The 14,985-nt window shown below is 38.3% G+C and overlaps 1 protein-coding gene across 1 annotated transcript in view; it reads right to left on the reverse strand.

The window, feature by feature from the left end:
• The window catches only part of mgat5b (alpha-1,6-mannosylglycoprotein 6-beta-N-acetylglucosaminyltransferase B), a 222,331-nt gene that overhangs the window by 127,550 nt on the left and 79,796 nt on the right, over positions 1 to 14,985 (reverse strand). Inside the window, exons 6-7 of the mRNA XM_030142103.1 lie at positions 11,996 to 12,163; positions 4,530 to 4,694 (exon numbers count right to left, since the gene is read on the reverse strand). Coding sequence (XP_029997963.1) covers positions 4,530 to 4,694; positions 11,996 to 12,163 — 333 coding nt within the window. The remainder of the gene's footprint in view (positions 1 to 4,529; positions 4,695 to 11,995; positions 12,164 to 14,985) is intronic.

The raw sequence follows: 14,985 nt of genomic DNA on the forward strand, positions 1-14,985 counted from the left end.
ACATAAGAGTGACAAGTCATTGACATGAAGACACTTTGATTTACCCTGAGTGAAAAGATCTGAGTCCACAAAATAAGCAGAAAAAGAACTCGAAATAAAACACACCGTGGAACATGTGGAGACTGTCAGCTTATTTTCAAGGAGCTAAGCACTACGAATGAATTTCTATCATCCAGGGTTTTTAGTTTTGAAGTCAGTCATAAGCTTCAGTGAGATGTTCTGAATAAAACCATCTGGTGAAAAGTGACATCTACAATAACTCAGTCATGCTTACAGAGTCTACACTGGGAAGCAAACTGACATACAGTACAATGACACTGCGCTACATTAATATGAGGCTCCTTAAGGACACACGCATTGAGAACAATAAAGAATTCATCGACTTCTAGGGAAAACAAATGTGGAAACTTGAGATGCTTGAATTTTTAGCGTAAGGTGACATTGACAGTCTCAGTGACAATGTTTCAACTCTTTAACCCCTAACATGTCTGTGGTGAGCGTCCTGATTGTAGGATTTATTTTAAATATTCCTAAAAATTTGCTCAATTGGAAAAATTTCAAAGCATGCTCATAGACTAGAATAGTGTTTCCCAACCTTTTTGAGCCACGGCACATACAGGGTGTCCCAAAAAATGTATATAAACATTTAAATAGTGGTTCCCAACCTTTTATGGCTCATGACCCCATTTCAACATCACAAATTTCTGGCGACCCCAGACATTCAAAATGGAGACTTTTTTTTTTTTTTTTGCAAAAATTATTTGCTTTTGATCATGTAATAGTTTGTTATACTATGTTGCAAATAAACATTAACTTTAGATGACATTTAGTCTATATAATGTATATTATTATGGACGGAGGCAGTAAATCCAGGTGTAGATTACTGCACAAAGTGAGAATTTTATTTTCCTTGGTCAGGATATGTACAGTCAGTCCAGCTTGGATTTACAAGGCTGACAATTAATACTGAACAAACAAGAACTCAAACTATGAATTATGAAAAGAGCTGCAGCATCTGAAACTGACCACAATGAACATTTGAAAGATAAACAGAACCACAGTGCTTCAGCTTCAGCTTCACAGTTTGTCAGGTCTTTTATGTATTGTGATTGTCTCTCTCAACTCACCATATATTTTTTATTAGTGAGTTGTTGTTGGGTTTTTTTGTGTTTTTTTTGGTATCAATCACTAGAAATTTCAGGCGACCCCATGTGGGGTCCCAACCCCAAGGTTGAAAAACACTGCTTTAAATAATTGTAAAGTAGGTGTTTATTAAAATTAATTTAATTTTCAAAATGTAATACAATTTACATACATCATTTTATTGTTTTGTCACCACCTGTTCTCAAATTGACATCTGTTCTGGTCCAGACACTGCTGACAACGCCAAGCAATGCAATCGCACACGTCACCAAACAATCCCCTTTTATTTGCGTGCATTCACGTTCAGTGGCTGCTCTCAATTCAGCGACTGTTGCAGGTCTCATAGCGTAGACTTTGTCTTTTAGGTCTCCACATAAAAAATGTCTAGTAGTGTGAGGTCTGGTGAACGCGGAGGGTATTCAACGAAACCCCTCCATCCAATCCACCTGATTGACAAGTTCACCAGACCTCACACCACTAGACTTCTAGTGTCTGGACCAGAATGGACATCAGTTTGAGAACAGGTGGTGATAAAACAATAAAATGATGTTTGTAAATTCTATTACATTTTGAAAATTCGATGAATTTTAATAAACATCTACTTTACAATTATTTATTTATATTATTTATTATTATTATTGTGTGTATACATTTTTTGGGACATCCTATACTTTACATTAGAAAAATGACAAGGCACACCACCATTCATTCATTCATTCATTTATTATCTGAACCCGCTTTATCCTCACTAGGGTCATGGGGGTCTCTCGGAGCCTATCCCAGCTACTTATGGGTAAAGGCGGGGTTCACCCTGGACATGTCACCAGTTCATCACAGGGCTGACATATAGAGACAAACAATCACTCTCATATCAGTGCATGTCTTTGGATGGTGGGAGGAAGCCGGAGTACCTGGAGAGAACCCACACAGACATGGGGAGAACATGCACACTCCACACAGAAAGGTCCCACCCCCTGTCGACTGGTGTTGGAATTGAACCCAGGACCTTCTTGCTGTGAGGCACGAGTGCTACCCACTGCACCACCCAGGCACACCACCAAACAAAAATATCACAGAAAGTATATTTATTGAAATGTAATGCAAAGCTAGTCTCAATTTACCTATTCAGTGTGAAACCTGGGCCTGTTTAGTTGAACACAAAGCTGATATTCTTGAAATTGAAGAAAGACACACCTGAATGTTCCTCAACAGCTCTGAGTCTGTCTCTTTTTTCGTCTTTATATCAGTCATGCTTGAAAAGCCCACCTCACATAGATAGGTTGGAGAAAGGGAAGAGAACTGAAATAGTTTTGCTTTCCACAATGGGGAACTTCTTGGCAGCAGTCACTGGACACTCTCCCTGGGGGAGAGGGGCATCGGGGGTGACATTGCTGTGGGGTGTTTGGAACAAGAAAGCTGAGAGGGGTGCATCAGCGATCCCTCAGATGGACCCCCCGACTTACAAATTGAGGTCCGTTGTATAATAGAACGGGAGGCATATTTCCCCCGCCCCAATCCACTAATCCACGCATCAATAGTGAGGGGGGGGGGCTTTATCAACAGAATGCACCACATCGGGGACGGTTCACTTTCACTTTTATTTTGCAAAGGGAAACAGGAGACTGTTGTAGTAGAGTGGACCATTGGTGCATGCAGTCGTATGTATATCACACTGCTTGCTTACAGTACCGATCAGGTGAAATTGGATAATCTTCCACGGCACACCTGATGATTTCTAATGGCACACCTATGTGCCACGGCACACTGGTTGGGAAACACTGGAATAGACCATGCCCTTTCCATATACATCTGAGCATGCTCAGCCCATCCCCAAAACACACAGCAGTGAGACCAACTTGCTATAAACATAGACCGTTTGGGCTTTTTTTTTTTTTTTTTTTTTTACCCCATTTTCTTTGAGGTTTTTCATTTTGACTGTTGTTTGCAGTGTTGTGGGGATTTTCCTATATATTTTTTTTTTTTACTGTGTTTTTACCAAGTTTTGCCCATATAACTGTTTTTTGGAATTCAACCAGATGTCAGAAAAGCAGCTGATTTAGAAAAAAAGAGTCCCAAAATAAAAACTACTGGGCCAAAATTCAAATACTTGTTGTTCAGTGTGTTCCAGTTCGCAGTTCATATTCAGTATCCTAAATTTCTTATTAATGTACGTTCTGAGTGCCTTATTTAGTAAAAAACCTGTCAAACTTCAATTCCTCTCTTTGTCTTTTTCTGTTATCCCACCCTGTTTTGACCCTAAACCACAAAGTAAAACAAAACCACTGAAGAAAGGAACACAAGCACATGCTCACAGCAGCTTTTATGACATAAATTCACAGCAACACATTTACCTGAAGTAATGTCTCAGGGGTTAATGGGTTAAATATTTAGAATCATACTTTTTCTTAACCTTTATGGATTTGGAGACTAGTGAAGCATTTTATCTGTTAAATCACTGACAGTTGTCAGATTCACAACCAAGTTTTTTTTTTTTTTTTTTTTTTTACCACTGTGTTCTGGGCCCAAAAAAATATGAGCAGCACAAGGCAAAAGGAAAATGTTGGAACCCCACAGACAGCAACGGAAGAACACCGATGAAACAACATGTCATCAAGACTCAAAACAGCCACAAAAAGTACAGCAATTGTAGGAAAATGTGCTTGTTTGGAGCACAGAGTTAGCACTGTGTTATTGCAGCATACAGTACATTTTAGAGGTGGAAACTGAGCACTAACAGCTTTCATCCAGATGACCTAGGTTCTAATCTAGGATAGAAAAGCACATTTCAATAGCAAAATATGCTGTTCATATTCTAGAAGAAAAAATGAATGTCATCTGAAGGCAGGTCTGCTCCAGTACGCAGCGCTCTTTGGCACTTTGTGAAAATGTTCTCCTAAATGTCAGAGGTGAAAGTGGGTGAAAGTACACTAAAGATAATCAATGCCTTCTAGGAGCTACTCCCCTTCATTATCTGCTTATGTCTGAACATACTGTGATTCTTACTGAGTAACTGAAGATAAAAGAGGAATATGTTAGTCCAACAAAATGTCACAGCTGCTGTGGTAACTTAGAAGTCTGGCATGTGGGCATTAAAGGACTGTCAAGCACTGACAAAACTGTTTGATCCAAAACATCCTGCACTTTCAGACGAAACAGATGGATTTATATCAGATTAGAAGCTGAGGAGCTAAAGTACATTTCTAAAGCAGCAAAAAAAAAAGTCTGTTGCAGCTCAGAACACTTTCATTTCCTCATCATCTGCAGTCTGTTTCAACTACAACTCTTTGAAAAGATGTAACCAATAAGCTGATTCTCTCTCTTACGTTGCACTTTATTCTTCCAGTGTGTTGCACATGTGTGTGTGGGTGAAAGTGTTTCATATTCACCCTCTTCTGCTCTCTCCAGTGGTTGCGGAGCTTGTCATCCAGCCGTCGAGCAGCAGAAGCCCACTGGGCTGCCAGTCGACGCATACGTCTCTTCATGAAGCTCAGAGATTCCTTCCCAGTGCCAACCTGCTCCAACAGAGTCCCGATGTCAGACTGGAAAACAGCCTAGAATTCAGAAAATCAGCAAAACACACTATAAGCAGACAACTAAAGTACAATATCACATATCTGCACTTTACTCAAGTAGTTATTTTTGGTTCAACTTTAACTTTTACTTGACATTTTTTATACAAATGATGTTTTCCTGTTAATTCAGTTCAGTTCTTTTTGTTTTGTGTCATTGTACATTCTTGCTTTAAACCTAAATAGATCAGAATAAGAAAATTATTGTGTTACAGTTGTTTCATTTAAGTACAATAAAAAGTAGCAGAAAAGAAATGAGCAATACAACAACAAAAAAAGAAAAAAAATATATATATATACATATATATATACAGTACAGGCCAAAAGTTTGGACACACCTTCTCATTCTTCGCATTTTCTTTATTTTCATGACTATTTACATTGTAGATTCTCACTGAAGGCATCAAAACTATGAATGAACACATGTGGAATTATGTACTTAACAAAAAAGTGTGAAATAACTGAAAACATCTCTTATATTCTAGTTTCTTCAAAGTAGCCACCCTTAGCTCTGATGACTGCCTTGCACACCCTTGGCATTCTCTTGATGAGCTTCAAGAGGTAGTCACCTGAAATGGTTTTCACTTCATAGCTGTGCCTTGTCAGGGTTACTTAGTGGAATTTCTTGCCTTATTGATGGGGTTGGGACCATCAGTTGTGTTGTGCAGAAGTCAGGTTGATGCACAGCTGACAGCCCTATTGGACAACTGTTAGAATGCATATTATGGCGAGAACCAATCAGCTAAGTAAAGACAAACGAGTGGCCATCATTACTTTAAGAAATGAAGGTCAGTCAGTCTAGAAAATTTCAAAAAACTTTGAATGTGTCCCCAAGTGCAGTCGCAAAAAACCATCAAGCGCTCCAACGAAACTGGCTCACATGAGGACCCGCCCCAGGAAAGGAAGACCAAGAGTCACCTCTGATGCTGAAGATAAGTTCATCTGAGTCACCAGCCTCAGAAATCGCAAATTAACAGCAGCTCAGATTAGAGACCAGATGAATACCACACAGAGCTCTAGCAGCAGACACATCTCTACAACAACTGTTAAGAGGAGACTGCGTGAATCAGGCCTTCATGGTCAAATAGCTGCTAGGAAACCACTGCTAAGGAGAGGCAACAAACAGAAGAGATTTATTTGGGCCAAGAAACCCAAGGAATGGACATTAGACCAGTGGGAAATCTGTGCTTTGGTCTGATGAGTCCAAATTTGAGATCTTTGGATCCAACCGCTGTGTCTTTGTGCGACGCAGAAAAGGTGAACGGATGGATGCTACATGCCTGGTTCCCACCGTGAAGCATGGAGGGGGAGGTGTGATGGTGTGGGGGTGCTTTGCTGGTGACGCTGTTGGGGATTTATTCAAGATTGAGGCAACCTGAATCAGCATGGCTACCACAGCATCCTGAAGTGACATGCCATTCCATCCGGTTTGCGTTTAGTTGGACCATCATTATGTTTCACAGGACAATGACCCCAACACACCTCCAGGCGTGTGGAGGGATATTTGACCAAGAAGGAGAGTGATGGAGTGCTGCGCCAGATGACCTGGCCTCCACAGCACCGGACCTGAACCCAATCGAGATGGTTTGGGGTGAGCTGGACCGCAGAGTGAAGGCAAAAGGGCCAACAAGTGCTAAGCATCTCTGGGAACTTCTTCAAGACTGTTAGGAAACCATTTCAGGTGACTACCTCTTGAAGCTCATCAAGAGAATGCCAAGAGTGTGCAAAACAGTCATCAGAGCTAAGGGTGGCTACTTGAAGAAACTAGAATATAAGAGATGTTTTCAGTTATTTCACCCTTTTTGTTAAGTACATAATTCCACATGTGTTTCATTCATAGTTTTGATGCCTTCAGTGAGAATCTACAATGGAAATAGTCATGAAAATAAAGAAAATGCAAAGAATGAGAAGGTGTGTCCAAACTTTTGGCCTGTACTATATATATGTATGTATATATATATATAATATATATATATATATTATATATATATATATATATGTGTGTGTGTGTGTGTGTGTGTGTGTGTATGTATATATATATATATATATATATATATATTATATATATATATATATTATATATATATATATATACATATATGTATATATGTATATATATATATATATATATATATATATATATACACGTAACATTTTAATTGACAGCACAATTACTTTTTTTATCAGATTAATCACAGGGTAGGTGTGGATTAATTTTGATTAATCACAATTAAATATCATTCATTTTTAATCTATATTAATCGCATTTCATTTTGCATGAGCAAACAGACTCAAGAAAGAATAGAACAAATATGCACTTAATGTGTTTATTGAACACCTTCAACGGTTTCAACAAAACATTGTGAAACAACTGTTCCGTCTTGGGGTGTTTCGTCCTCATATTTCCATCCAGAGGGCCAATGTGCTGTTGTTCTGGACCCATTTGTTCATGCATGACGGTGACTCTACTTGGACAAACTGACCCAAATGTGTTGCTAGAGACATTCAGAGTCATTCTGCACTGCAGATGGGTTAATTGCATTAAAATTTCAGATTAATTTCAGATTAATCATGATGATGGATTAATCCACGTTAACACATTATTACCAATATGATAATTACAGAAATATACAGAAGTAAGTGTGCAAAAATATTGCTGTGTGATTAAAACTAATGTGTTTATAATGTTAAACAGTTAAACAGTCTGATGGTCACAGGCAGGAATGATTTCCTGTGTGGTCCAGGGGTCATTTGGGTGGAATCAGTCTCTCTCTGAATATGCTCCTGTGACTGACCAGGACGGCATAGAGTGGGAGCATGAAATTATCCAATACTGTCCTGATCTTTGACAACAACAACATGTGATAGACATGTCCTTTAAAGTGTTATTTTTTACTCAGAAGTTGGAGTAAGTCACACACATACAAGCAACAAGTCTTCATCTTTAAGTCTCAACCAAGTCTAAAGTTTGTTTGGGGAAAATCTAGGAACTAAAGCTGAGTTTCTGCTAAAAGCCACGTGAGACACATGAAGCCACAAGTGAAGAGTTAAGTCATATGAACCTCTGATGAACTATCACACATGAAAAGATGGGTATCAATTTTAAGGCCAAACAAATAACAATACTGAATATTTGAAATGAAAAGGGACATCTATAGGTAAAAATGGCTCCGAAGTGAAAATCGAAGCACACAAACAAATATATTCTGATACACTGAATAGTAAAATATTTGTATTACAGATACAAAGGTTTTTTATTCACAATTCAACAGAGCATACAGCGAAATGAGATATCGCTGCTCTGTCACCTTGCTATTAAATGCCATGCAATTTTAAAAAAGAGGTAAAACTAAAATAAGAATAAATAAGTTGTATAAAAGATAAAGTGTAATGGAATATAAAATATATAAATCAAATCTATTCATAGTAGCAGCAGTGGTGCAAAACAGTAACAGTTATGAGGTGAGGAGGTGCATAATGAAACAAACAACAGCAGATATGGATGTAATTAATTATTTTTACTGCACAATGAACACTGAAGTTTATTCATACATAGCCTCCTTATAATGAAAGAACTGAAGGAACACATTATGTGTACTTGTAGTGGAGTATTTTTGAGTATTATTTTAATGCCTTTACTGAAGGTAATAATTTAATACTAATTCCAGCATCATCAAACCATGAATGTATGACAGCCTCATTAGTATATTAGTACGTACTCAGTACTTGTACATATACAAGAGTGAAGGATCTGATTAGAGCTGCAAGAGTGAAGGATCTGATTAGAGCTGCAACCGATTAATTGATTAGGTGCTTGAAGCGAATGCAAAAATTCATGATTCAATTAATCGACTCAAATTGATTCAAGGGAAATATTCTATTGCAGTTTTTCTGAATTGAAGCTTCTTTGTGCTTCACAATAAGTGTCCGTGTGAAACACAACAGTGGAACCAATGTTTAACAGCAGAGAAATGAAGGAAACAAAGATTTGATTCAAGAGAATTGTGGTTGAATGATTTTTTTTGGATCACTTTGAGCTGATTAATCGGTTGCAGCTCTATATCTGATCTAGTGTTGCAGACAAGACAACGTATTCCCAGACCAAGTCATGATCAAGACCAGAGTCAAGACCAAGTAAAGGTAAAACTAGACCAGATACACAATAGATGGGACAGAAATGTAGCACCAAGGCTTTTAAACAGTTAAACAAGACCAGACCAAACCAGTTCATTTTCTTACATAACATTGAAAAAAACAATCATCTTTCAGGTTAACTTCCCAGGAAATTGGGTAAATTATTACAATATTATATTATGTGTTTTCTTTTAGTCCATTTGTTACAAATGAACTATCTGCAGCTTAGGTTATCAGATCTTATTGTAGAATTTGGCCGATATCTCCTCCAAGCAGCGACAGATTGACTAACAATATCAAATCCTGAGGTCATTGGTTCTATTGGAGGAAGGGTGTTTCATATAAGATCACGGTAATGATGCTGCAAATAAATCAGACAATGCACAGGGAGGTGAGTGATATTCCCAGACATGTGCTTTGGACTGGTTTTGTAATAGTTCTCTTTGTTTAAGACCGAGGCAAGGTCAAGTGAAAATACAGCTGAGACTGAGTCGAGTGCTTTTGAGACCAAGTCCAAGGCCAAACAGAATCTCCAGTAATACAACACTATTACATTTGTACTGTACTTTTGCCACCACTGATGTTTAAGTAAGAGAATGTGTGATCTGCCCTGTTCAAAAGTCATTTCATTTGTTTTATCTTGAACAAGTGCAGAATTTCAACACCATAAACCACAAAGGAAGCGATTTGCCTGAAGGAGAGGGGCAGGATTCTAAACGATGCCTATGAAGCAGACATGACAAGGCAGTGTAATACAAGTGGACCTATTTTGCGTGAGTGGATGGGGTATAGAGCACTGATAGTATGTCATATATTGTTAAGTGCTAATGCCCTGGGGCCAGGCCTGTCAGACAGGTTGCCTTAGGGATCCCTGGATCATCCTCATAAACAGTCTGCTCTCATTTACATCTCCTCTCGAGGTTTCAATAATCACCGCACCGCAGAGCGATGCCGGTATGCAAGTATTAATCAGTGGAGTAACTGTAGGAGCACAGAGGAATTATGATTATACTGAAGAGAAACAAACACACACACACACACAAAGCGTCTGTGTCTCTTAAACACACATTCTTTATAAAAGCAGCTGAGACTCTCTGAAAGACAAAATCAATATGCAGAGCTGAACTGTACTCTCACAGTGCAGGTGAGTTATTGCTCTCAAGAGCAACTTGTGTATGGCGCAGCAAAATGCAGAGTACCCAAGGGAAGGTTTGGGATTAGAGTCAGTGAATACAAGGTGGCAATTAGAGCAGAGCTGCAGAATGAATTCACATCAGAGCCTGTCAAGTTGGCAGAAAGAGGGAGGGGAGGACAAAGGCGAACAGTGGGGTAAATCTTGAGTAGTGATTGTAAGCGCAATATATCTTGTGTTGACAGTGAAAATGAAAATCAACTCATGCAGGAAGGTAAAAAGCAATGAAAATCAAGAATGACAGCTCGCACTCTGTAAGGCATTGACGTGCAGTCGGATGTTTCCATTCTCCCAAGGGCTATTGATCAACAAAAGTAGGTTAGTGATTTATCTGGGAGGATAAATTGATAAATGTTCTGCATTATTGTGGAGAATATGCTTAAAAATACCCAGCAGGATCAGCGGAAAGCTCCCAAATTGTCAGCAGCATAGAAGAAGCAGAAGATTAAATTAATGCTTGTATCAACACTGCCAAAAATCCAAATCTTACCAAGTGTATTTTTCTCATTTCTAGTCAAAATATCTCATCACACTTAAAATAGGACATAATCACCTAAAGAGTAACTTGTAATGAGATATAAGAACTTATTTTTACCTCCGCCAAGGAGGTTATGTTTTTGCCGGCGTCTGTCTGTCTGTTTGTCTGTCTGTTTGTGTGCAAGATAACTCAAAAAGTTATGGACGGATTTGGATGAACATTCCAGGAAATGTTGATACTGGCACAAGGAACAAATGATTAAATTTTGGTGGTGATCGGGGGTGGGGTGGGGGCACTGATCTGCCTTGGCGGAGGTCTGCACTCTACAAGTGCTTTTCTAGAAAGAAGACAGCGCAGACCTCCGCCAAGGCAGATCAGTGCCCCCACCCCACCCCACCCCCGAACACCACCAAAATTTACTCATTTGTTCCTTGTGCCAGTATTAACATTTCCTGAAAGTTTCATCCAAATCCGGGGCACTAATCTGTCTTGGCGGAGGTCTGCGCTCTCGCGAGTACTTCTAGTTAGACAATAGATCTTGAAAATCTTATTTCAAGAAAACTTACCAAGATAATTTTCACTTGTTCCATTGGCAGATTTTTTTTTTTTTGCTTAATTCAAGCAAAAAAATCTGAAAACGAAAAAGAATGAAAAGAATAAAAAAATAAAACAAAAAAATAAAATCTGCCAGTGGAACAAGTGAAAATTATCTTTGGTAAGATTTCTTGAAATAAGAGTTTCAAGATCTATTGCCTAAAAATAAGTTCTTATATCTCACTTACAAGTTACTCTTTAGGGGATTATGTCTTATTTTAAATGTGATGACATATTTTGACTAGAAATGAAAAAATACAGTTAGTAAGATTTAGATTTTTGCAGTGATGACAGAGAAGAGAATGTTACAGAAAAGACTATATAACACTGCTCGTATTAGTAGTAAGTGTGTGTCATTTTACATGAGAATATCAGGAACATTACTTCTAATACCTCAGGTACCTGTCATAGTTTGTACTGGTTTCAGAATTGGAAACCTGACTATATCTCTAGGCAGATAAAGAATATAATTTGCAAAACTGGAGACTCAAGATTTCAACATTTGGAACCAAGACTTAATATAAGAAATAAGATTTTCAAGATCCGTTGTCTAAAAATAAGTTCTTATATCTTACAAGTTACTCTTTAGGTGATTATGTCTCATTTTAAGTGTGATGAGATATTTTAACTAGAAATGAGAAAAATACACTTGGTAATATCTTGATTTTTGCAGTGCTTTTTCTCTCTTTCTCAATTTTATACCATATTCCTGTCAGTGCTGCAGGTGTTGAGTCCACTGTTGGCCTAAAGAGAGTGTAAATGAACATTTGCCTCCAAAAGCACAAAAGACACACTCCATTATCTGCCTCCCACCTGAGGAATCTGTGTCCAAGCACCTAACAAAACAATACAGATACGAAACATAAAACAGAGTAAATCTGTTACCTGTCTCTTGGGTGGTGGCTTCATTGTAGGCGTAGCGGTCTGATTCCTCCAGGCCAGTGGGGGGCAGAACCACTCCACCTCGCTCAGGTACACGAGGAAGGAGCAGTCCGATCCGTCCACCCCGTAGAAAGCATAGCAAGGGTCTGATGTCCAACGAGCCCGCATCCACTGGAAGGCAAACGACCACTTTATTGCAGAGAAAGTACGTAAGAAGGCACATATTTCACTGAATATGCCCTAAATATAGGGTGGAAGAGGCTACATGTACAGTATATAATGATGTTTTTTTCTTTAATGAGCTGAACGAAAGGGGATTTCAAAGGTCGGCAAAGGCAGACTTCACTGAACTCCATCTTCAACAACTCATCCTGCTGTTTCTTACGACAGACTAAAGCCTCCCTAAGGGGTCGAGTGGTTTTTATTGCTGTTCCCAGCTCAATCAGCTGTGAGGTTATAATGAAACATGCTGTCTACACAGGCTGACATATATGTGAATTCTGTTGGATGTACATTCTGTGCATAGTACATACAGTATGTTATGTGGCTGAGGAGCATATTTATGGATGCATCATTTATAAACGATATAGTTGTACTTGCACACAATCCTATACAGTTCAGTGCAACTGCGTGTTATTATTGCAGACATTACATGAAAGCATGTGCATGTGCTTTGGAGATAAATTCTACAAAACCATCTTCAGGTTTTGTGATTTTTGGCTCTTGTCTATCTGTCTGTCAATCAGCAAGATTATGCAAAATATACTGTATTTCACGAAACTTGGTGCAAAGGTAGGGCATGAGCCAAGGATGAACACCTTTAACCCTTTCATGCATGAATTATGAGAACCTTAATAAAAAACAATTTTCCTGTTTTTATTCCTCTTTAGACATGAAAAAAACAACAACCTGATTGAATTTTTTTTATCAGCCTATTTTTCATGGGGTTACAAAAATATCCACTCAGCTGGACACTATGTGTTTAATTTTAAAGGCAAAGAAACATACATTTACTGATATACTGTGTGAAAACTATTAAATGAAAAAATTTTAATGCTGCTAATTTGATGTTTTCTCACATTTTAACATACTCTAATACTGGTTATTACTTCATTGAAATAATATGCAAAAAAACAAACAAAAAAACCCTTTTTGTTTAAAAACGCAAAAAAAAAAAAGCAAAAAAACCCCAAAACCTGTTAATTACAGTTTAATAACAATTAGCATTTTTTTTTACACTCAAACATGTTATTGTAGTGCAAAGTTACAGTAATGGTATGAATTACAGTGTACGGGATGATACATAAGCATCCACTGTGTTGTCTGATGTGAAACTAAAACAACAAAATCAATGATTATACAAGAGAACACCTTGGAACAGCTGTCCACTGTAGTGACCACTGTGCATGAAAGGGTTAATTTCGGATCAGATGTGGTGCTTGGGTTTTCTTTAACATGTAGAACCTGGGGCACCGATAAGGGGGGGGTAAGCATGACAAATTTATGGAGCCCAGCATTTGTGGGGGGCCCATAAAGCAGAGGGGGTTCAGTGGATACAGGCTAGAACAGTGTTTTTCAACCCTGGGGTCGGGACCCTACATGGGGTCGCCTGGAATTCAAATGGGGTCACCTGAAATTTCTAATTTCTCTTAATTGACAAAAATAATTAAAAAAAAACTTACTAATAAAAATCTATGTTGAGTTGACAGAGACAATCACAATCCATAACAGACATGACAAACTGTGAAGCTGAAACTGAAGCACTGTGGTTCTGTTTATCTGTCAAATGTTCATTGTGGTCAGTTTCAGATGCTGCAGCTCTTTCATAATTCATAGTTTGAGCTTTTGTTTGTTCAGTATTAATTGTCAGCCTTGTAAATACAAGCTGGACTGACTGTACATATCCTGACCAAGGAAAATAAAATTCTCACTTTGTGCAGTAATCTACACCTCCATCCATAATAATATACATTATACAGACTAAATGTCATCTAAAATGAACCTTTATTTGAAACATAGTGTAGCAAACTATTACGTGATCAAAAACAAATTAATTTTAGCTAAAATAAAAAAGTCTCAATTTTGAATGTCTGGGTTCGCTAGAAATTTGTGATGCTAAAATGGGGTCACGAGACTAAAAAGCTTGGAAACCATAAGGCTAGAACTTGTGAAAATTTCGTGTAAGATCTGCTGCATAAGACAGGCATAGAAGTGTAAGGACCACATCCCCATATACTCCCCACCACCACCACCACCTACACACACACACACCGCTCTGAGAGATCGACAAGATACTTAATGTTATGAAAAGGTCCACAACGTTTACCTTTCATGGGGCTCACAATTGGTAGTGGCGCCCTGTGTAGAACCCCAGGTGAACTGAGAATGGTGACAAACTATGAATAAATACAGAGACACAGTCCTGCCCCTTCTGGTTGTGTACGATGGGATATTTCAGAAAATACATGTCAATTTAAAGGATAACAACACAACTCAAGAAAGTCACAGTTTATTTATAGAATATGTAAATTAAAAGAACACACCTGAACATTAGTGAGTTAGACTGACTATAACATGCTCTCAGTTCAGAGTCTCTGCAGCTTCAACATGAAGACAAAAGAAGTGATTTTCACTTCTTTAAGTACTTTAACAAGGTGAAATATGCCGAAGTAGCGACCATTTGGTGTTGGTGTTGAGTCCACTGAGCCACAAAACTAAAAGTTAATAGGCTAACTTGCTTTATTATCCCTATAGGGAAATTTGGTCTCTGCATTTTACCCATTCTAATAGAGGGAATGCACATACGTCACTTCCCCCCTGGGCCACGCCCCTCTAAATCAGACTGAGTAGCAAAAACAAACTGGCTCAACATGGTGGAGCATAGCAGTAACTACCGCATGAAACATGAAATTAACATGAAATTAAAGACAGTTGGACTGGACATGGATCCATACAACTACCAAACAACAAGTGGTCTACGAACATTGATATGT

This window comes from Sphaeramia orbicularis, chromosome 8 (genome assembly GCF_902148855.1).
Source record: "Sphaeramia orbicularis chromosome 8, fSphaOr1.1, whole genome shotgun sequence".
NCBI lineage: Eukaryota > Metazoa > Chordata > Actinopteri > Kurtiformes > Apogonidae > Sphaeramia > Sphaeramia orbicularis.